This window comes from Diadema antillarum, unplaced genomic scaffold (genome assembly GCF_040938485.1).
Source record: "Diadema antillarum isolate AM-2024a unplaced genomic scaffold, OU_Dant_1.0 seq00000204_RagTag, whole genome shotgun sequence".
NCBI lineage: Eukaryota > Metazoa > Echinodermata > Echinoidea > Diadematoida > Diadematidae > Diadema > Diadema antillarum.
The window spans coordinates 543,932-567,613 of record NW_027271263.1 but is presented as its reverse complement, the minus strand read 5'-3'; the positions used below and the strand labels follow the sequence as shown (position 1 = coordinate 567,613).

The 23,682-nt window shown below is 41.4% G+C and overlaps 1 protein-coding gene and 3 non-coding genes across 4 annotated transcripts in view; all 4 read right to left on the bottom strand.

The window, feature by feature from the left end:
• Positions 1–23,682, bottom strand: part of LOC139728886 (uncharacterized) — a 51,241-nt gene that overhangs the window by 13,487 nt on the left and 14,072 nt on the right. The window contains exons 2-17 of the mRNA XM_071639822.1: positions 21,026–21,198; positions 20,126–20,297; positions 18,702–18,826; positions 17,403–17,588; positions 16,558–16,781; positions 15,611–15,753; positions 14,112–14,363; positions 12,812–12,890; positions 11,060–11,194; positions 9,391–9,510; positions 6,034–6,496; positions 5,524–5,654; positions 5,266–5,371; positions 1,812–4,607; positions 1,294–1,496; positions 578–746 (exon numbers count right to left, since the gene is read on the bottom strand). Coding sequence (XP_071495923.1) covers positions 578–746; positions 1,294–1,496; positions 1,812–4,607; positions 5,266–5,371; positions 5,524–5,654; positions 6,034–6,496; positions 9,391–9,510; positions 11,060–11,194; positions 12,812–12,890; positions 14,112–14,363; positions 15,611–15,753; positions 16,558–16,781; positions 17,403–17,588; positions 18,702–18,826; positions 20,126–20,297; positions 21,026–21,140 — 5,419 coding nt within the window. The 5' untranslated portion in view covers positions 21,141–21,198. The remainder of the gene's footprint in view (positions 1–577; positions 747–1,293; positions 1,497–1,811; positions 4,608–5,265; positions 5,372–5,523; positions 5,655–6,033; positions 6,497–9,390; positions 9,511–11,059; positions 11,195–12,811; positions 12,891–14,111; positions 14,364–15,610; positions 15,754–16,557; positions 16,782–17,402; positions 17,589–18,701; positions 18,827–20,125; positions 20,298–21,025; positions 21,199–23,682) is intronic.
• On the bottom strand, positions 11,768–11,842 carry LOC139728888 (small nucleolar RNA SNORD83). Its single transcript, XR_011710835.1, has one exon. It is a non-coding gene; the product is annotated as a small nucleolar RNA SNORD83 (small nucleolar RNA).
• On the bottom strand, positions 15,142–15,217 carry LOC139728889 (small nucleolar RNA SNORD83). Its single transcript, XR_011710836.1, has one exon. It is a non-coding gene; the product is annotated as a small nucleolar RNA SNORD83 (small nucleolar RNA).
• Positions 16,175–16,250, bottom strand: LOC139728890 (small nucleolar RNA SNORD83). Its single transcript, XR_011710837.1, has one exon. It is a non-coding gene; the product is annotated as a small nucleolar RNA SNORD83 (small nucleolar RNA).

The window sequence follows — 23,682 nt, the reverse complement described above, 5'->3', positions numbered from 1 at the left end:
GTTTCAAGAAGCAGCAGCATTTCACCTACAACTCTGTTCAAATATAAACTGAAATTTTACTCAGAAGATGGTGGCATCATCCACTGTTAGGCATTCCCACTAGCTAGTCCTTTCCATACATCAGCTCATAGTCAGTGTTTACTTTTGCTAAGGGGTAACGACAAGGAAGTCAGTTCACTGGATCCGTATCTCGAATATTCTTTTTCATGTTCAACGTATTACAAGCTTCAACACCACAATTCTTCAGACATCCTAGTTGACAGAGCACTAAATTTTGGGTGTTCCACTGCAAACTGTGAGACCCGTCATAACAAGCATTTCTGACCAGCAATTTAGAGGGGAGCTAGATAAAATACTGAGAACAAAAAAAAAATTGATCATTCTCTATAACTACAGGAGTCTATGGCAATGTATGCCTTTGATATCTCACAATAAAAGATCAAATGACAATGGCAGAAGGACACCACAAATGATTGCACATATCAAGATGTAATGAAATATTTGCGTGTTCAATTTTTCTGTTCTTTTCTATGCTTTTACAAATGGAGGGAGTTCTTTGTGAATAAAGTCTGCTTACCGTAGCTATTGTTGATGTCATACGTGGCGAATGTATTGAAATTCTTCTCAATGGCTGTCCTTGGCTTTTCCTTCTCCTTCATAGGAAGTGTGACGGGTGTGGCCGAGTCTAGGGGCTTCCCCAGTGTGGGCTGCTTCTTACTTCGATTGTGGCATGCAGCCAGGGCATCCTACAGTGGGAACAGCCAAATTGTCACATCACATGGATCAATCCCACAGGCTCCATGCAGTCGAATAAGCTTTAGAATAGCCCCTATAAAGCACAAGCTACCCATCCCACTGCGAAAAAGCTGAAGGAGAGATACTTCCACGCAGTTGTATATGGCTGACTGCATCCAAGAACTGAACAAGGAGCTCTCAAGACATTTCAATGTTGGAGCAAAATATAAGGAATTGGTAATTACGTGCAGACACTGAGTGGAGCATGAAAAGAAGATGATACACTTACCACACATTACTGATATCGAGATTATCGAGTTCTTATCCACACAGACAACCTTCAAGATTTCAAGATTTTTTAAAATCAAGTTTGTTTGTGAACTTTATTCATTTTAACTTGTGTTCCTGATACAAAATACAATGATGAGGTACAAGAGAAAGACGAAGCACCGAAACAAGAATACTTTCCATGCATATTACAGACATATCATGTCCCATGAAATCATGATCCAAATGATTCGGAGAACCTAAAGAGATGCCATCTTCTGAGCAACTTACCGTGACTTGCCGTTGGTCATTCAGGACTATCTTATTCACAGTGAAGACATCATGGTTTTGAGTCTGTTCCGCTCCCCCGCGTGGTCCTCCACTGCGCTTCCCCACTGGTCCACCGTCAGACTTCCTTTCTCCCCGGCCTCTGCCACCTCTTGAGCTTGGTCCACGGTTTTCACGGCTGCTACGAATGCCTTTGTCTCTCCGATCTGAAAACAACAATTGCAAGACACCTGGCCAATGATAGACTGGTCTGATATTGTAATTTATAGGAAACAAAGCACACCCCTACTTTATTCTTTGGAACATTCAGTTTTGTGCAGTCATTCATCTTAAAGAACTTAACCATCAACATAATATTCAACTATGACTTCGGAAGCCTCGAGAATCCTCATCTCATTAAACTATTCCTAGAGAAGAAATATACAAAACATGGAATGTTTACATAGCTTATATCATTATTGGGAGAATCATTTTTTGGTGAAATAAAAAGAGATATGTACACTATTTCCGACAACACTCACCATAATCAGATCTATAAGAATCACGGTTGCCAGATTTCTCTCCTCCTTGCCTGTGGTTAGATGAGGATTTACGGCTATTTTCCCTCCTGTCGTTGCGGGTACGTCCTTCAGGATTGCCATTGCTGCGAGGGTTACTGGCAGAAGGTTCCTTGCCAGCTTTGTCACTGCCAGGCTTGGGAGCATCTTGTGGCATGTCTTTCTCCCTTGGTTTGTGATCATTGAAGTTGCTGCTCTCAGAGGCTGTCTCCCACTCGTCATTGTTGAGGTCAGAAGAGTTTTGTCTTGGAAGGGGAGGCCTTGCTGCTCCCTTCAGCAAACCGTCAGCACTAGCTCCACTGCTTCCAGGGTTCTTTTCATTCGAATCTTTACTCCGGCTTCCAGGATTCTCTGGCCCGTGTTCACCACGTGGTGTCCTCACCCTACCACGCCCATGGGGGGTCTTCTGGAACCTGGGTGGTCTTTCCGGTCTCGGTCGCTTGTAGCCACCCCTCCCCTGTGCCTCCCGTTTGTTTAATCGGCTCCTACCATCCTCCTCCCTGCCTCTCCCCCTAAACTCCCGGGAGTCTGCTCCGTCCAGCTCGCCTCTGGGGCCCCTGTCATGACGCTGAGATCCATCCCTGTTACTGGGGGGTCTTCGGTCCTCCCGCTCATCTCTGCTGTAAGACTCCCGACCCCTTCCACGAGAGGAGCCCCCTCTTCCCCCTCGTCCTCCGCCTCTCATACCACTGCTGCTGCTACCTCTTCCTCTCCTGGAGGGTTCCCCTCGGGGCATGTTCCTCCTCTCCAGCTTATTCCTCTCTGGATCTTCTCTCTCCATCTCCTTCGGATCTTCTTTCACTTCCGCTTCCTTTGGCTTTTCTCCTTCAGTAGTAATTTTTTCTTCCTGCTGTGCTTTGTGACCATTTCCTTCTGCCACTCCACTAGCTTCTACAGGCTTTGCTGCCTTGGGGACGTCTTTCCTGTCTGACTGTCTCTCAACACTCTCATCCCCAGAGCTGACATCCCATTCTTCCTCTTCCTCATCTCTCGGTGGTCTCCGGTAACCCTGTCTACCGCTGTCATACCTTTCTCCTCGTCCTCTCCCTCTGCCTCTGAAGCCACCACTGTATGGCTTGAATCCACCACGCCCTCTTGGGGCGGAGTCATAGCGCCCTCTATCCCGTCTGCTTGGTGGGCCTCTATCGTCTCTCCTCCTATTTACATCTGAACCTCTGGAACGGCCACCCATCTTGCCTCTTTCGCGGACATCCTTTTCATCTCTTCTTTCTCGACCATCACGTTCGTCTTTCCTGTCATCTCTTCGATCATCCCTCCTCTCATCCTTCTTATCGCGTGAAAACCTTTCATGTGTATTTCTGGATTCTCCCTTGGGCTTATCAGATGGAGCATCTTTTGATCTTGCACCATTTCCCTTCACCTCAACTTTTTCTTTTCTTTCAGCTTTATCATTTTGATTAGAGTCTTTGGGCTCTTTTTGAGGCTTGGCTTCCATTGCTTGCTTGTTTTCATCCTCCGTCACCTTGGTCTTTGAAATATTTACAGGTGGTGCTTGCTTATCTTCCGTTTTAGTTTCCTTGACCTCCGACTGCTGCTGAACATTACGAGTCTCATCTGCTTTAGGTGGCTCCTTGAGCTTCAATCGCTGACTAGCATCTGATCCTTTCCAGGCTCGGCTTGGCTCTGGCCCCTGAGAATCCATTTTCTTTCCGTCCTTGCCATCACTTGGCTTAGTGCTAGCATCCTTTGGTCCAGTTTGCTCCTGGCTTCCTCTTCTAATGTTCTTGTCATCCTTGCTATGAATGTCTGCTTTATCACTATCTCGCCTCTTGCCCCTATCGTAGCGATCAGCCTTCTCGCTGCGATCATACTTATCTCTATTCCCACTTTTCATATCAACCAAACTACTTGGTACTGACTTGGAGTCCCTCTGGGGTCGCCTCTCCTTTTCAGCCCCTCCAGCAGATCCCACTTTCCCACTCTTAGGTTGCTCAACAACATCTTTATTGATTGGAGGAGGAACACTACTCTTCTTTTCTTTCTCCCCCTGTGGGGCACCCTTGGCTTCCACAGGTTCCTTCTTCTCCTGGACCTGGGTTGGGACCTTCACCTCTGGTTCCTTCAGTTCCACGTTTGGACCAGTGCTGCTCTTCTCTGGTGCACTTTGCCTTGTGTCCACACCATTTTCTTCGTTCTGGCTGTGGTATCTGTCACGAGGAGGCCGCTCCCCCTGCCAGTGTTCTGGCTGCCAATTCTCTTGCCGATGGTCTTGTCTGGGTTCTGGTCTGGTTTCTAACCGTCCATCTGGTCTGGCATCTAACCGTCCATCCGGTTTGGCTTCTGGTCTTCCATCTGGTCTTGCATCTGGTCTTGTATCTGATCTGGCCTCTTGGTGACGGTCCGGAAGTGTTTCCTGTCCAGCATCCTGCCTTTGCTCCATCCTGTATTCCTGCCGATAATCCTGGCGGAGTTCTGGTCTGTGTTCTTGCCGATGTTCTGGCCCGTAGTCCTGTCTGGTCTCCTGGTTCCGGTGACTATCTAGCTCCTTTTGAGAATCCTGTCGCCTTGGGATTTCTTTGGGTGGGGCATCATAGGGACCTCTGGGGCCACGAAAGCCTCTTTCCCCACCTCTACTTCTCTCCTCCATCTCTCCCCTGGTAGGAACGGCTGCATTGCCTGAAGGTATGTCTCCCTCTCGGCTGGAATCTCTCACATCCCTTGGCTCAGAGCTGTAGTTCATTCTATCATGGCCGTCGGAGCTGGTTTCAGAATTTTCCCTCCGCCTCTGAATGTGGACTCCTATCACAGATAATGAGATGAAGAGAAATTTGACACTTAGCCAGTCAATTTAGGCAGTCAATTTAGGCAGTCATGATCTCAAATAGGTCAAGATACTGGAAAAAAAAAGTGAGACAGAGATCACTTCTTACATTCAAGCATCAAGGAGGAAGTCAAGAAATTGAATTACTGCTTATTAACAGAGGAATTGCTATATTCTAAGATAAGGAATAACAAGGTATCCTCACAGAGCAGGATATGGACATTTTAATCCATCTCTCAGCAAATAGTTTAACCATTATTTGCTATGGGAGACTGAAACTCTGTGACATTAAATGTTTCAACACTGAGCTCTCCATTTTTTCTTCCTTCTGAGTCTAGTGATCACTTTCTCACCATTCTACCTATCAGGAAATTTGATTACTGGGCTTCACATTCATACTTTGCTAATCTGACAAAAGGCTGATATAGATTTTCTCCAATCACAATAGACTGCTAAGTGTCATACTGGATATTTCACTATGTGCAACAATTTTGGCATCACATGATTCATGACATTCACCATCAAAGTTTGATTTACTCTGTGGACATGCCAGATTTCAGCAGATTCTGTTGCTTAATTCCAATATCACTCAGAACTTAAATTCAGCCGTGTTCCTTGCAAGCTAAAAAGACTCACTTGAAGGAGCATTAAACTGTCTTGGATCCTGTCCAAAGGGTGGTGTTGTGGGCGTGGTAGGGCCATTACCACTCCAACTTCCTCGTCCTCCATGCCATGATTGGTCCTGAAATTACATAAAAATACATGAACAGCAGGTTAAGAGTCTTATCACAAGGTAGATTTTAAAACATTTTATACTCCACTCTACATGAATTGGAAAATAATGTTTATCCTTACTGCTGCCTGTGCCTGCAGGCAATGGGACATAGGACCTACCTGTGGGGGAAAGGAAGGCTGTCGCCTGGGCTGGTGGCCATGTTGCTCCTGATGCTGTTGTTGTTGCTGCTGCTGCTGCTTTAAGAACCTCGGGGGAAGGTTGCGTGGAGGTTGCCTTTGAAAATTACCACCTGGACAGGGTAGAAACATTAAATGAAGTCATGTTACCTGAGTTAGAGAACGCAACATGATGACAATGATAAAGTAGTGACCATTCATCAGGGTGGTATCACCTTTCCTTCAAAAACCAATGATCATGCCTCTGATTAGATCTGAGTATCCAAGCAGTTTTAACTTGCAGGACAGCATCAAACTTCTGACCTCACCTTTCAAGGGCTTTCCCTTGACCAAATCTGCAAGACAAGAAGTAGATTCCACTTCCATGCTGCCCCAAATTTACATAACACTGACCTCTCTAATTTTCCTACAAATGAAATGAAATGTTCCATTGACAATCAAAAGTACTTTGCCCCACATTGAAAATGTCAAGCCAAAAGCAGCAGTACGTACCATCCCTGCGGTCACGCCCCTGCCTTGAGCCGTCACTGCTCCCACTCTCTGTTCTCTGCCTCTTGCCGATCATTCCCTCCAGGGAGTACGGCATCTCGCTGCGATCTCTCTCCGGGTCATAATCCCGATCACGAAGCCTTTCTCTGTTGCGGTCTCTGTCCCGAAACTCCAGATCCCTCTCCCGTTCCCGCTCCTTGTGGATTTCATGGCCAGAGTCCCGCTTTTGAATTTCGCGGTGCGCTGGAGGCTCTATGTCGCGCGCCTTCTGCTCGCGGGCAGTTCGCTCATCGAGCTGTCGGAGTTTTTCTGCCGCTCCGGCCTTCTGGCGTTCCTCCTCCCGTCTCTCCTCCTCCATTCGGCGTTGACGAGCTCTCTCGATGTTTGACAGCATGTCATTAGACTGCTTCTGCCTCTGGTGGTGCCATCGGTCATCATCTTCATCCACTGCTTGCCTTGAGTGACCCTGCAGAGGAACCATGGGATACACATATAAAAATTGTCAAAAGACAAGCACATACTTGTTTTCTCTTCTGGTTTTTTTTTTAATCTATCCCCCTTCATCTCTCTCCTTCCCACTCTCTCTCTCTTTCTGATTTCCATGCAATACACAATTGACAGGCCTATTCATGGCAATGTTCGTCTCAACGTTTCAACATCCAAATCCACCATGTTCCAAATCCAGTGGGGTAATTCTGTCTTACATGAATGTCATCAGCAAATATGACTTCTAAGTCAGGGATGCTTTTATTTTCAGAACAGAACAAATAAATATTTCAGCAATCTTGGAGCCTTGTGGGGAATCAGATACTCTTTGCAGTTCTGCAATAGACGAGTTTCAGTGACATAAAAAAAAAGTACTGCCTGAGGGGTAAAACCAAATCCTGTGTGTATTACGGGCATAGCTCTAGGGCGCGGTACACATACTGCATACCCGCCTGCCTGGCCGGCCTGATAAAATCCCACGCAATGATGGGACATGGGATGTACGCTTATGCACTTGCCCACCCATATGGGGGCCCCCCATACATAATTTTTGCCCTTAAGCAAGTCGAGTCATGGCTTGACGTCATGGGAATCTCGTCTATAACCATCCATGACTCTACAGGAAGATTCACAGTTCTGTCCCATCTTGGGTCCCTGGTCACAAGGGCCGCATTTGAGCACTCAGAAGTAAATCAAAGCAAACCGATCCGTACCATACTGTGCCAGATATGGAGCGTTCAAACGCTCTGTGGAGAAAGCGTACCTCATGAGTTATTTAGTTAGAGGGGGTCACAATTTTGTAGCAACAGCATTCTGGCGCAACTAAGCAACTTACAGATGTCCCGAACAAAGGAACAAACCCTTTGCAATATGATGTATGTACACGTTATGAGTGTTCTGCCCATGCCAACTTCTGGTGCAGATATGGTATGATTTTGGAGCACATTGGGAAGTGGTCCACTTTTGGCTTGCTAAGTACGGTACGGCACACTTAAGCAGTGTTCGAGAGCTCCTCTGGCGCAAGTATGGTGCGGTACAGTACGCTTCAGGATTGCGCTTGAATGCACCCTAATGAGATAGTAATCACAGGTTATGTATTTCATCAGGTAATCTTGTAATCACAAAGATTTCTGTTTGAAGTAAATCCAACATCCAACAACTGGATTGTAATCATCAGTTTGCGAAAAGTGGTCGATTGAAAAAGAAAGGGTGAGTGACATAGTTTCAGGGTGGCACTGGGAGTACCCAGGAGAAACAAAAGGTTACTGAACTATGAACATGGCATATATTTATCAGTTACATTGTATACGGCTTCAGCCATGTGTCTGGGAGTATCTACTTATATCGTCAGACCAGCATACTGTATGCATGCCTGATGGTTTCCCATTCTTAGTTTCCTTGGAAAGTATGACGATTCGAGTCTTTTTCTGACAGGCGAATTTGTAGAGTTTCATTAATTTTTTTCATTTGCTCTAATCAGATTTCTTTCCTTTACTCTCTTTCACATATCAGGCAAAGCATGAAACATTTATATCTTTGTACTGAAGAATATCGAATTACTGTAACTTTCTCAATAGCTTTTATTTTAAAGTTTCTTCATTTCATGGGGGGGGGGGGGGTGGCTCTAATGCAATGAAGTTATGCAGCTGATTTATCAAAGCCCTACTCCTGTATTGGGTTGGAGCAAAATTTACACTATCTTTACTTCAACATGTTGAGGTGGTCTACATATTATGGGAATTTTCCAGTTAATAATAAATTGTTTTGTTAAACTAGAAGGCCAGTTAACATGGAAACTGCATTTCACAATCTACTTTAGGGGAACACACAACTGAGGAAAAAAGTGATGAAATATATGGTAAGAAAGCAGCATGAACACAAAGCTTACGTAAAGTTGGTTTAAAAACAGTCAAATTCCCATGGTACGTTTGTATGCAACAGTGAGATTAGTAAGTTGCATGCATACACATTGTAACAGGGAAAAGTGCCAATTTAACACTGCAAATTAACAAATAGCTGCAAGCAGACCAACAAGAACAGTTAAAGCATCTCTAACACTGCAGTCATGGGAACAGGAATATCGCTTAATCAAGATATTACAATACGTATAAATTCATAAATAACATCAAGTTTGAAGATTGAGCTCATTAGTGCATGCTAATCTTTTCAGTTTTCCTAGCAAGTCCAATATTGTTATCTTTTGCAGGCTGTGAATGACCCACAAGGCCTTTTTGTTCTGCATCTACTTCCCCCCCCCCCCCCCCCAATGGATGAACGCAACAGAATGATATACAGATAAGATTTAGACTTGTACAATGAAATATGTTCAGTCTTATACTGCCCTGTTTGACAGTCTTCACACCACCTTATGTCTCACTTTGCTATTACATCACGATAATTATGTCACCACTACACAGAACGATCAAATTTAAGTTTTAATCATGCAAATGAACATCTGTCTACTATGATGTCATAAAAAACAAAATGAGTATGCACTTAACAAAAGGAAATGAACAAGCTGGGTTTTGGAGACAAAATTGAAAGTCAAATGAAGGCAGTAAGAAATACTGAAGGCGCATGTACAGGAGTAAACATAGGCCAAATTCAGCGGGTTTGCACTTCAAACAAACTGGCAATAGGATAAATGCAACACACTACAAGCAGGAATTGAAGAAATATCTCAGGAAAATGGCAGCAATCAACCGGAACTGCAACAAAGCTTTAATTCATTAACTTGGAAAAGTAACATAGATAGGCCCTCAGTGCATGCACAACAATATTGGGTTAAACACTGGGACACACTAGGAACACAACAACTGGGGAGGGGTGAAGTTGGGGGGTTGAAGAGGCTGAGCAACAAGTTATTTGGTCTACCTTACTGCCATGTGGATGGTGGGGAGGTGGCCTTTGAAATTGGGGCGGCCTGCGACCGAAATGCCCATGTGATGGGGGCTGGTGTGGCCCTCTGTGCTCATGTGAGCCTCGATTCCAATCCTGTTTAGAGTCAAGTCAGGGAGGCACGTCACATTGTGAGGGGGAAACAAACGGTTGGAGTACCCTCTCTCCATTCTTTCTCTGGAGGAAAGTCATCCTTCCTTGGTGAAGACAGTCTATTTAATAGGTAGCCCCATCCTTGCTTTCTTTGCACACTATACCTGATCTGGTTAAGTACTCATATTTTATGTAAATATTAAAGAGGATTCATATGATCAGCTGGCTTCTTTCAGATAATCTTCAAGCTTGTCTGACCAGCTCTTAATCAACAGAATGTCATCATGATAAGGTCTGTCTACTGATTGGTTCCTTGCTATTACAAAATGATGTGACAATGTTCCATAACCAACTATATGAATTTCCAGGGGAACTAAATCTGGACAATAGCACAGATGCCTGTTTGGTATCCAACTAAATGGATCTGTATGATGCATCATAATGAGCGGTTAACATTTTTTTAACCCACAGAAAATTATGAGACAAACAATGGCAGCTTTGATATATTTTGCAGAAGCAATGACTATTTTAAGAGCAAAATAAAAACCAGTGATATATGATATGATATGAAAGTGTGCAATCCTACTTTCCTAAGTATTGACTTTCATGATAATACATAAAGGTTATCAGAAGAAAATGTGGAGTACTTTCTGGAGGCTCCTTTCTGTTGGATAATTAAGAGCTATCATAAAACAGCCAACATGTCCCTCTGTAAAGGCATATCACAGTCCATAGAAATAATTTGTACTAAACCATCATAAAATAAGAATGAAAACATGTGATCTGTCCAATGCCAGCATAGGAAACAGATGTACAAATTAACATTCCAGTTAGATGTTATATATTAGACAAAATCAATCATGCTTTGGCCTATTACATACGACTTCTTTTTGGTATTACTGCAAATCAAATTGTATACATGAATCAATTAATTTGAAACATTTTGGTGGTCATTCGCAAATCAGAATGTGTTACCTCAAAGTATGATCTGTCAATTATCAAAGTATCTTGTGAAAAACATACAAGTGGTTTACAAATCTACAAGTACAGTTATTTTGGTATGAACCTTTCACAGAACCTCTGAGAAGATAAACAAATTATCCTCATGTTGAAAAAAAAAAGTACATCGAATGACAGAGTTTTCAACTCAGAGTATAACAGTGAAGCATGGTGTCTGCCCTGGTTATGCTTCAGATAGTACACAGAGTAATTATAATATCGTATGAATGATGAATTATTATGGGGGAAACAAGTACCAAAATTAGGAGCTACAAATAATAAGATGCAATGACAGAATTTATTATGTTAATTTCACATGACCTACAAACCCAAATGAGAGTCACACTGGTGCTAGCACCTTTCCCTGCAGCAATGGAAATAATAGTCTTGTACAGCAGCCCAATTTTATACGAATCAGTTAAGAAACATGTTGACATCTCAACAAACCGTACCCACAAACACACAAACAGCCAGTCACATCTTCATTCAAGTTAGTCTTCACACACAGTCTATCCCAGTCCACCATGCCTCTCCCCAGTGGGCACCTACTTACCGGTGGGTCAATGTTGGGAGGCCCTCTGCCATGGTGTGGGCCCGGACCCCTGGCCATAGGGGGAGGTGGTCCTCCCTCTCTCTCACTGGCATCCCAAGCAGCCCTTGGCTGGCCAGGGGGAAAGCCATCACCAGTCTAGAATATTCAAAGAGACATTACAATCCATGCATGAGACACACTCAATCGTATCCTAGCTGGATACGTAGCTTACCATTATACAAACTAAGAACAATATCATCTATCAAGAAATATGAGTGTCCTAATGCTACATTACACATCTTACAATAACTGAATAATATTGCTTCCTGCATTTTGCATCAAAGACATCAAAAATGGTGAAATAAATCTCCCAAACAAAACATTTCCTCCTAGTTCATCACATTGCTTCAAACACACAAACCCAAGGAAACAGTAACATTCAACATGTAAAACACCACTGTAAAATTGGACATTTTCATGGTGTGGAAATTTTTACACATTTCGCATGTATAGAAACTTGCTTAAAGATGAAAAGCATGTGAATATTCCTTCTTCTTATATGTTCCACAATGTAATGTCTTGATTCCATGGAATTTACAAACACACAAAAGTCACATTACTAGTGCCAAAAGTAATCCCGTAAAAATAACAACTTTTACAGTATTTTCAAATGCCTACATGCCAACACCATCCCTGTGTGTTAGGAGAATTCATCCCTGCAAAGTGTCCTGCCATCAGTCATAGGGTGATGGATAGTTGTCATCATCATAGAGACTACTCTGCCATCTCATAGCATCCTATGGCATGACTTCAAGGCATGAGGTGAACTAACCCTGTTCACAAGGATGTGATTTTACTTGAATATTAGACCAAACCCAAACTGAGAGAGCAATGTGAATTGAGTGAAAGCAGCAACATTAGTAGAAACATCAGTAAAAGTTTGAGGAAAATCACACAATCGATGCAAAAGTTATTAATTTTTAAAGTTTTGGTATTGGAACCGCTGGATATCACTTTTGTAGTATAATGAAAGAGCTCTCGACTAACTGCTTTCAGAAAGCAGGGGGAATATTGCTACCCTTAACATATGTCAGTATCAAGTTGATGGAATGTGTAATTTTCATGAAAAATGAATTTTGTGGAATTCCTTTTATATTGTTGTCCACACATGACGCCATAACCTCTAGTAGTGTCCTCATCCAATGGTTCCAACACCAAAACTTTGACAATTCATAACCTTTGCATCGATTGTCCGATTTTCCTCAGGCTTTCACTGATGTTTCCACTAATGTTGCTGCTTTCACTCAATCCACATTGCTCTTTGGGTTTGAGTTTCCTTTAAAGGCCCTATAGCATGGGGACACCATGGATTCGTGGGCAGGCTGGCCTGCCTCAGATATATTTGAGAATTTCCCATGATGAACAGTGTACAGCTTTATCACTGATCTCGGTGTAAGTACACACACAGCTGCAGAATCTCAACTGGAGTCAACCGTTATCGATGAGCGTACACTTCAAAACACTATTCGCTGACGGCTGCTATTTGTGGTTTTTGAATGTACCCCAGTGGGCAGCCAATGAAGGTAGATTCAATCAGACCATCCATGTTTTCCCATGCTATTGGGTCTATGAGATCTGACTATAACATACAAAAGCATTTCTTATCAGATTCCCCAGACAGGCATCCCTTAAGCATCTTTTAAAAAGTCCAGAGAATTAATATGCTTAAAACTGTCACAATTGGCTGTAAAAATGTCAGATAAGACTACATACCACTGGAGGTCGACCATTAAAATCCTCCTCTTTCCTGACTTCTTTTTCCTTTGGTGCCTCTGGTGCGGTCTGTTTCAATCTGTGAGGAATAAAAAATAACACATCAATTAAAATTATGCAGTGTCACAGATATTACCATTTTCCTTTTTAAAGTGTATCCGAACACAAAAATTTAGTTTTCTGGCATTGTAGGTTATTGTACTGGTAATATCCCTATGAAATACAAGAGTGCAACGTTACTCACATACAGAGATATAGCAATATGTAAAGAGACATAGAGCAATCTCTAAAATGCCAAAAATTACATGCGCCTTGATCTAAGAGTAGTCTTCTGGCCTTATCGACTGCATTCGATTGCTTGTTAGATAATTTTCTGTACAATCAGTGTACTACGATATTTTCAAAACATGCTAACGCACACCACGCCAGGCCACTGACCAGGCAGCCGCGGCAGCCTCTACTGCGGATGCACCAGGCTCGATGAGGCGATACCGATAGACAGTATTCGATATAGCTGTGTGAAGATGGAGGCGAACGAAGGAAATGTGCACACACCGATGGTCTACCTCGGCTACTATTTTCAGATTTGGCTACTATTGCAGCGCGTACTAGTGCGTGCTGATTTATCAAAATTAATATTTCACAGTTTGGGACATTTTTTTGTGATGGGATAGTATTTTCTCTAGAGTTCTTAGGACATGCTCTCACACCTCTCAAATTTAAATTTTAGGGGAGAAATTCCCTTTAATCCATATGATTCTTCTTGCCCAATATATAATGCACACGATTGCAATAACAAATAGCCAGGTCAACAAATCTTTGTAATTTGCTAGAAACTGGAAATGAAACAGTAAATGTCCGTAGTATAATATAAATATATATATATAAATATATATATACATATATATATATATATCAACTCCCCTCTCCAGGTCCCCCCCCCCCCCCCACATGTGTGCACACTCACACACACACACACACACCACACACAACACACACACACACAATGTACTGTATACCCCAAATATTTTGCAGGTTTTCATTGTTGTGAATTTCGCGAGTCGGGTGCTATTCGCGAATCTAAAAACACATGAATATATCAACTCTGATCCCCACATGAACACGACCTGCATGCATACATTTCTCCGTTCATAACAGAGCTCCACGATTGTGAATTCAACAACTTGCAAAGATGTCCCCATTTGTGACAAATCAGACTCGCTAAATATATGGCATATACAGTACACGATACACTGATTATATGAGTGCTCCTTTCTGCATTAAACATCTTTCCACCTACCCCTTGTCCCGCTTCTTTGGGGAGTCATCTTCCTCGTCGCTGAAGACAATTTTCTCGGAGTAATCCACCTCTCCACTGGCCCCCGCCCATCCTTCCTCAGTCTTGGAACCAGCCAGTGAGTCCATGTCAGTGAGATGCTTCAGGTTGACAATAGCAGGCCTGGAGCCAGCATCCTTACGGGACGCCCCCTTCTCTGGCTGGCCACCGTGCCTTGGAGGGGCGTAGCCTCTTGCTTGTCCCGGCTGGGGCATCCTGTATGGAAATCCAGGGAGGGATGCAATCATCCTAATGTAAAACCATGGGTACTACAACATTTCAATGAATCAAACACATTTATGCAAACACGTGTGCACACACGTATCACTGTACAGGCCATATATTTTTCATTGTCTTTATTATTGGAAGTTAACTGATATTTAAGATTATCAATATAAACAACGACTCGAAATATTGCCTCTTGTAATACAAATGAGCTGCAGGGTTTGTAATCATGAACTTTTCCCTCTAAAAAGGGATTTTACCTTTTTCTAAGTCAATCACTCTCAAAATTGTCTTTCAATTCGCGAATATATGGCTTCATCAGGTCACTGGAACTCAATCTATGCATTTACTTGCATGCATTGCATTGACTGCTTTTACTTGATGTACTATTCTGTATCTCTAAATCAACTGAAAAGTAAACAGTCTTCATTAACTTGATGCACAGAGACCCTGCAAGTACAGTTTGATTACTTATCCTTACGCTATAATTAGATGTACATAATAATGTGACAATTTGTAGTCATAAATTGTCAGAAATTTACTCTCTCCACTTTTGCATTGAAATTGTGGCATGGTACATGGTACTGCAATTTGTTTCTTGCCACTGTTATCATTTAAGATGACCCTTTAAAGAATACTTCTTTACTCATAATGTAGAAACACAGGCATTAAAGCAATTCTTAATAACTTTTCTGTGGGTTTTTAACGGCTATGCACAGCTACATGTAGGATGACAAATGATATCTCAAAATAAAGTTAGTAAAAGCTCTGCTGTCAGTCATAGGGTGATGGATAGTTGTCTTCATAACAGAAAACCATTCTGCCATCAGAATACATCATTCAGCATTGATCAACTCAGCTAACAGATTTCAACTTAACCCTTACTGGACCACCAGGAGGTTTCCTAGGATAACTTTTCTACTATATCAATTAAAATGGACAAACAAGACTTTCCCTATCAAAATATTCTTAAAATCATCAAGTTTGATTAGCCTGGATTTGAAAGGATATATAAGGACACAAAAATATTCATGAATCCTATTCACACATATATTACGCAATTCATATGCACGATGTCTGTCAAAAAAACAAAGGAGCTCATGTTTGTTCTGAAATCTTCACTTACACAAGCAAGGGGAGCGTGATATTTTCAAACAGCACTTTGTACTTTTGTAGACCATGCACACCATGACCATTGTTTAATGTACCTACAGACCAAAAGGTAATGGGGTACTTACATAGCATTGGGATGGTAGGAGTGTCGAGGAGGGGGGTGGCCCTGCATGGCAGGCCCAGGGTAGCCCATGGGGTAGGCACCCAATGGAGGGGGCCCTCTGGGACCACCTGGGCCAGCAGGCATTCCATGGGGTCCAAACTGCATCTACAGTATAAACACAGCAATGGTGTAGGTATAGTCAAATAAAGATTCACAGCACTATATATGATTCAGACTAATTAAATGCTTAACATAAAAACACTAAATCAATATGTGCTCTCTTTGCCTCTACAGAAGTTTGATTGACAGCAGAACACAAAATATACTGTGGATACTTCAAAATCAATGCTATCATATCATTACATAATTAATGCGAACAATTGTAAAGCATAATTTCCACATTCTGTTGATATTCAAATTCAGGCATTTGATAAATTGGATACAAATCAGAAGAAACCCAGCAAGATTAACATCAACTACTAATTGCTTTAGAGGTATAAACATGAGCTTTATTGCATGTGTACATCCATAGAAGCATCATCATTCATATCTGGATTTTTGAATCAAGATTACATTTCTTTATTTTTGCTGTCAGTCATAGGGTGATGGATAGTTGTCTTCATAACAGAAAACCATTCTGCCATCAGAATACATCATTCAGCGTTATCTGGCTGTAATAACCATCACTTGAGAACCAGAAGGACATTTACTGTCAAAATAATGGACTCCATACAAAGTAAAATAATAACCTTCAATCCCACATAATCATACTGCTGACTAGTTAACATTGAACAAATTCAAGTAGCATCCTCTAACCTCACTTGTGCATTACTACAAAGTGGATGATGCAAGCACTTCAGTTACTTTGTACCATACCAATGCCTATTATTTGTATGTACCTCTCCTTTCACCTATAAGCAATGCTACACAGCTATCATTAAGAATGGATAATTGCAGCAGGCCACTTACATAAGATTGCATCATACCCCTGAACTGGGGGTGCATGGGGCCGGGCGGCGGAGGGGGAGTCCCCTGAGCACCATTCATGATTCCAGCAGGGGGAATGTTGGGAGGCAACATGGACTGGTCCTTGCTAAGGGCTGCACCCGATGAGGCCGGCCCTTCACCCTCCCCCGTCCCAGTACCAGCGGATTTGTTCAGGGAGCTGCCACCTTCCCGCCAACTCTTTACATCTGGTTGAGAGAAAAGCAAAGAATATACAGTACACTAGTAAAATGAAAGCCCTATCAAACCGCCATTACTGCGCCACCGTTCTTCTTCTGGTCAAGACAAGAAATGATATATATGTTACATGCTTTACTTCACATTATACTTATTTTTTTCCTATAGATGTGAACAGAACATTTTCTCCTCCCCTGATACAATCTCGAAACTTCCAAATACAGTAGAGATTTTCTGACAAAATATTCTGATTTCTGATTTCAAGACTTAAGGTGGTGGGACTGAACAACATTCTCAATTTACGCCCACTGAATCTTTAATAGAACCCCTAGGATTATCTTTTCACAGTACACATTTGACACAGCACACTTTATTCATTAAGAATCAAGACGTATGTGTATATACACCTCTGGTATTACCTAAGAAGACTAGTAAACACACAGGTTTCACACGGGTGAAAAACTACACAATATAAAAATGATACAAAACAATAACATATCATTTAAATGCAAACACAAAACTGAAATATACATTGAAAAATTTCTTTACATTTAAAAGCTCACTGAATATTACATATTACACTGCTAAATATATATTGCACCTGTAGTATTAAATGAGATATCACAGCTTACTTTGTGGTCTGAGGCTCGGTCCAGGTCCGTACTGAACCTCTTTGGGCTTCTCTTTCTCTTTCTCGGGGTCCTTGCTGCTTGATGGAGCATGCTGTGCTTGGTCGCCCGACATACCCAGAGTAGGGAATTCTTGATCCAGGCGTGATGGGACATTCCGTACGGGAGCCCCTTGTTGGTTTCCTATTCCTGGCAAGGGAGAAAGGGGAGAAAGAATAGCTAGGACAGAGTGCTCTTGGTAGCAAGAAATGAGTAGAAGGGCTTCCATTGGAAAATCTGCCTAAAATTTGTCACCCAGCAAACCAACTGAAAGGTTTGATAGAGTTTTTATTAGCTCATGGAATGAATCTCTACAGCTACACTCTTTGATGATTTCTCAATATCATGTGAGCACATACAGTTGCATTCCTCTAAGCAAACGTCACTTAGCCCTGGTTTGCACTGTTTGACTAATAGCCTAGCTGTGAACGTAAGATCTCATGGTGTTCTAAGATAATGAAATGAAACAAAACAAAAAGTGACTACTGTATTGCACACTCGGTTTAGAGATGATTCCAAAGTCAACATGTGTAAGTAGGGTTGACCAAATGAATAAATGCCAGAAAAAAGCCTGATCCTCTGCCCCCGTTTAGATGCAAGCCAGTTTATACCAAAACTCAACAAAGAAACGACATATAAAGAATCATCGCACAGCCGACATACCATTCAGATGCTAATCTTGATCGTTCTGGAAAACGTATAGATGTGCAGTTTCCCACTGCGCATGCTGTTATGGTCATGAGTGACAACTATGGGGTCACCTTTCATGTGCGCTCACACTAAGTCCTGCCCAGTTATACCCTTCTATGGTCACCATATGTTCAGACACACAATGGATACAATGGAATGCTGATTCGTTATCGAGTTCTAGTTCGAAACGATGTTCTAACCATTGTTTTGTTATACATCTTTTCGATATACATTGTTTTGCTAGTCATCCTTCAGACGTATAAATTCATCTTATAGCTATACCATTTTGGTATAGCAATAACGTTCCAATATATTTTTGCGTCTGAACACCCTGTCTCTCCGTTCAAGTATAAATTTTTTGCGTCTGAAAACCCTGTCTGTCTGTTCAAGTATAATTTTTTTGAATCTGAACACCCTGTCTGTCCGTTCAAGTATAATTTTTTTTTGCGTCTGAACACCCTGTCTGTCCGAATAAGTATAACTTTATTGCGTCTGAACACCTGTCTGTCCGTTCAAGTATAAATTTTTTGCATATGAACACCCTGTCTGTCCGCAAACTGCATGACCTCTCACCTTGCTGAGGTGCACTGGCTGCAGATGGGTGCCAGGATTTGCCTGACTGAGTGTCTTCTTGGGTTGGTGTTTCCTGTGACTGCTGAGTAGGGTTGGTCTGGGCTGTGCTGGGTGCCGTAGCACCACTGGACACAAAAGAAAGATTACAGTTAAAGTACAGTAAGGCCAAAAAAAAAAGGTTGTATTGGCGTAACATGATATTTTCAAATAGGGTCGGTCGGGCGGATTTTTTTTTGATTTTTTTTTTTTGCTACCTGCATTTTACGTGTATAACTCGTGCTCAGTAAACACTTACAACTGCTGCACCGTATGTGCTGTGTTCATCTATTCTACAAATCATTTATGAGGCCGATATTACTCGAATTATACCCCTTCACAGAATTTAAAGATGTTGAAATCCCTATCCTGAATGTTTTCACTTCATATTTTACTATTTGGACTTAGATAAGATAGATGCAAATTGACCCATATGTACAATCTTTTCATCGCACACGGCGATCTCTATTACAGTTCCACATATACAGATTCGTGTAAGTTCTCCACACAAGAAACCTATGGCAAAACTGTGCACAATACATTGCAGTCTGAATGCTAAGTATACACTGTATAAATCTTGATAGAATACGCGTCCGTGTTGGAAACAGATGATGTACTGATCAAGCGAGGCTATGCGAGGCGCTAGCGAGATCTCTCCCTCGTACATCCGATATCTCCAGAGCCGTTTCCACTTCCGGGTTTTTTGCGATCGTGATTGCAGTCAAGAAGATACTTGATATCGATAGCAAAAAAAATAATAAAAAAACATAGGGTCGGCGGAATTTTTAGGGTCGGGCGGGTTACGCCAATACAACAATTTTTTTTTTTTTGGCCTAACCTATGACTTTTTACCTTACACACTCTCATTTCACTGAGCATGGAAATAATTGTCTAGATGCATTTCTGCCCATCTCATCAAACGATATTACCACAGGACATTCCAAGATGAAGTTACAGCTGAAATTTAGACATATCCTAAGTTCAATGACCCTTGACCTCAGGAGCTTTTGCCCAAAATCTAATCAGTACATCTATTCTTTATGTAGCATACCTGGGCCAGGTAATAAGAAAATCCACCAATCAATTTATCTTAACTGCAATAAATGAGTTGTGGAAAGAACAGAAAGATGGCTAAAGCAAAAATCATAATGCCCCTGATATCCTTAGGGCAGAAGTCATAAAAAGTTGCAACCCACCAAGGCTAAAGTTGTTTGTGAGCAAAAGAAATTATATTGAACTTCAAAATATAAAACATAATGATACACACCAAAAGAGCATCAATACAAGCCAATCTGCCTTAAAAACTAGTCATAATGATAATAATAGAGCCTCCTGCACCATTTGATAATAAAGAAGTAAGAATAAATTGCAAAAATTGCAAGACTTACTCTTGGGATTTCTTCTCTTCTGATCCCCATCCTGCTCCACTGCTAGGGACTAGGTTGATATTTGGGTCGTTTCCTTTGTGTTCACTTCTCAAGCTTGGGAGATTTGCTGGTGTGGGAAGGCGACGGGCATTGCCCACTTTGCCAAGACTTTGCAATCCACGGCCATGGCTCACTAATCACACATCGACAGAAGCATGGGAAAAGAGTGTGTGATGAAATCTTTTCACCATTCTCAACAGTTTGCACAACACAAAGGGTGTACAAATCCCTACATCACTATCTATACACAGTGTACTAGTAGAGTTGTATAATTCTTTATACACAAGTTTCAATACACAGCATCGTCACATCATGCACACTCAATCCAGTTTTGTCAAGCTGCTAAAATATTGTGAACGTAATACATCATAACCAAATCTAAACTTCTCTTTCATAGTTCAATTTCAATACTTCAAACAAAAGTTAATGTACATTGTACCTGTAGGATATTCAGACAAAATTAATTGATGTCCAACAATATAATGAGGGTTGAAAAATTCTGAAAAATGGAACGATTTATATTAAAAGTTTACAAATACGGTTGTCCAAAAAAGAAAGAGCATCAAAATTTACAGGTGCTGGAAATCAAGAAGGTTTTTTTTTTTCAGTGAATTTTTGATGGAAAGAACAATTGCCAAACTACATTGTACAGTTCACAGACACAAAACTAAACATTTTAAGGAGAAAGTGTTCATTATATGTACATATATATGCCCTCTCATTCAACCACAAAAAAGGTACAATTTGACTGACAACATACAAGTATATGAGGGAGTTGGGTTTCTAGTATCTTTGACGCTTAAACTAATCAATGACTGCACATATTTTCATGAAAGATTAATAAGCATTGGTTCAACTCACCTGCTTGTTTTTGGGGTTCTACGCTTTTGCCTTTATAAGTATCATATAAGTTGAGGGAAGAGTATTTTGTTTTTCCATCTTTCCCCTTGTTTGTCACTGCTGAGCGGTCAGACATGCTGTATTTCCTGGCATGGAGCTTTTATTCACGGTACCCCAGAACGTGCAAGCAGCCACTGCAAAGAAAAGACGGCACAAATATACGAGGTCACAAAGGGGACAGTGCATTCATCAAGTTCACTCAATTTCACAGTACAGGAAACCCGAGACAAGAACTTCAAACTCTAATTACTTTTCAGACATCCCTCAATTCTCATGATTTCCAATGAGGCACTTTTGTCAACGGTGGCAGGCACTGCAAGATACATGTAGTTCACTATTTCTAACTGTCCGTCAGAATGTAAAACTGAAGAAACAGCATCTTGACAAAAAGCAAATCAAAAGGAACACTAGTTAATAGAAACTGAATTAAATGATACAATGTGTATGGTGCCAGCAGTTGATGAAGTTAGTTTCCCAATCAAATACATGCAGAACTTTTTCAAGCAGAAAAGGTACATGTACAAGTATAACCGTAACTCAGCGAATATAATTCCTACAGCTGATGTTATCATCATAATATGAAGGCTTTCAATCACTCTGTCAAGATGTTTTTTGCACCCTCACTCCCAAAAAAAGACAAGAACAAGAAAACAATATAAAAAGAAAACAAAAAGCAAATAAAAAATCATTCCAGAAAGTGTTTCCTATGCCTGAAAATCTGGGGGTGGGGGGTTCAACTCTCTGAACATGCGTACATAATTGTATACAGACAGCATCACGATAAATAAAATGCAAGTACAGGTTAGTAAAGCAGGAAAGGTAATCCTCCAATATTGGACAGGTACAGACAGCGCATGCAGCAATTAGCATTCATACAATGTATGTCCGTCAGTGCCAGTGCCACATGTCACATGTCCCAAATCTCTCGTAAACTGTTAAAACATGACTGAGGGAGTAAGCTCAATCCACAATACAGAATATTTGTACGCTTTACATGGAAAAAAATAATCTGTTATCATGGCAACACATGATTCAACATTGACACAAGATGAAATTCCCACAGCTACATGTACATATACTCCCCCCCCCCCCCCCCCCCCCGGGTTGTTTGACGGACCATTCTGGTCACCTGGGCAAGTTGTTATAGTTGTTACAAGCTACTGAAATCCTTGAATCTGATTGTTTGAGAGCAAATTTGTCATAGAAATGTGGCAGTTGTCACTAACACCAAGTTTTTGAAACGGGACCCTGGTCTCGCTATGCAAGATCATTTTTTGTTTAACACGAATTCCATAAATTTTTACGCCGGGCAAACTTACCGGTACGCATTATGTTGCTTTGAATATAATGAGTGAAGTGCCTAACCAACTAAGAAAATAGAAAGGTAGTTTGCACCAACGTGCACATGAGCTAATTACCAACTGGCTTATTCATGCAGTGTGGAACAAAGACCTGAGCCATGAGGCCTGACAAAAGGCTGTAAATGTCAGTACTACAATATATCCTCTGCATTTGTGCATGTGAAATAAGTGCTTGTCAGTTAGGAGTGGTGTATACATACATGTAGGTATCAAGAGATTGCTTTTCCTCTGGAGCAACGTAGCATGATCAATGCTACACTGTACCAGGAGGAATTATAGCAACACTGCATAATCCAGAAGGGTGAGAATAGAGTAGTACATGCTTATCTGTAAAACTAGAAAGCAGAATTCATTTCTGCAAACAGTAGGTACAAGTGTCATTTGTAGAAGCCACTCTCAATATATTACATGCAAGCAAACTGTATACAGTTCGTATCCTACAGTTGGAGTGTCAAATGGCAGCTACTTGTAGTGCAGTCATCAATACATGTAATTGTTATCGTTACTCAGGACCAAATATGAAATCCAAACTACAGCAGAACATATGGCATTTGGAGACCTTGTTCCGGTCTGATGTAATGCAATAGTCAGGTGGGTATTCACAGTTGACAATAGGATACATGACAGTGAAGCTCTACACATTGTAGCAGGGATGATTTCATACTGTGTTAGCATTGGTACACTGACATGTGAAATGTTGTACAGTGTAAGCTTGACACCAACATGTATGTGTTACATTTGTGCCCTGAGTTCACTAAACTTGAACTGTTCATCTACAGTATCACAAATTATACAATAACTTTTCAAATCTTAGCTCTATATGTTGGGTTTTTTTTCTGTGCACAGTGAAATTGGATGTACACATGGTGTGTGTAAAAGTCCCATCCCAATGACAAAAGAAACTACTAGATTACTGGATGAACATGATTTGAGAGTTGGAGCTGTTTTTTTCACATTTGTTGAATAGAACTGTATCACTCCCAAGAGGATGCATGCGTTCTAAAAAGGTACCCTTCCACTTACATACAGTGTACATGTATGATAGCATACATGTAATGTGGCAATGTGCCAGGTCTTTAATAGCCAATCCTCAGAGTTTGCACAGCATCCACATGATTTATTGCACAATATCTCGAAAATCTCGTTTTTGCTACAAAACTACACGTACACATAAGGAACTTGAACCCAACCTGCACATTTGGGAGATGCACATACTGTATGTAATGAAAATTTGGTTTAAGCTTGTAGTTACGTGCA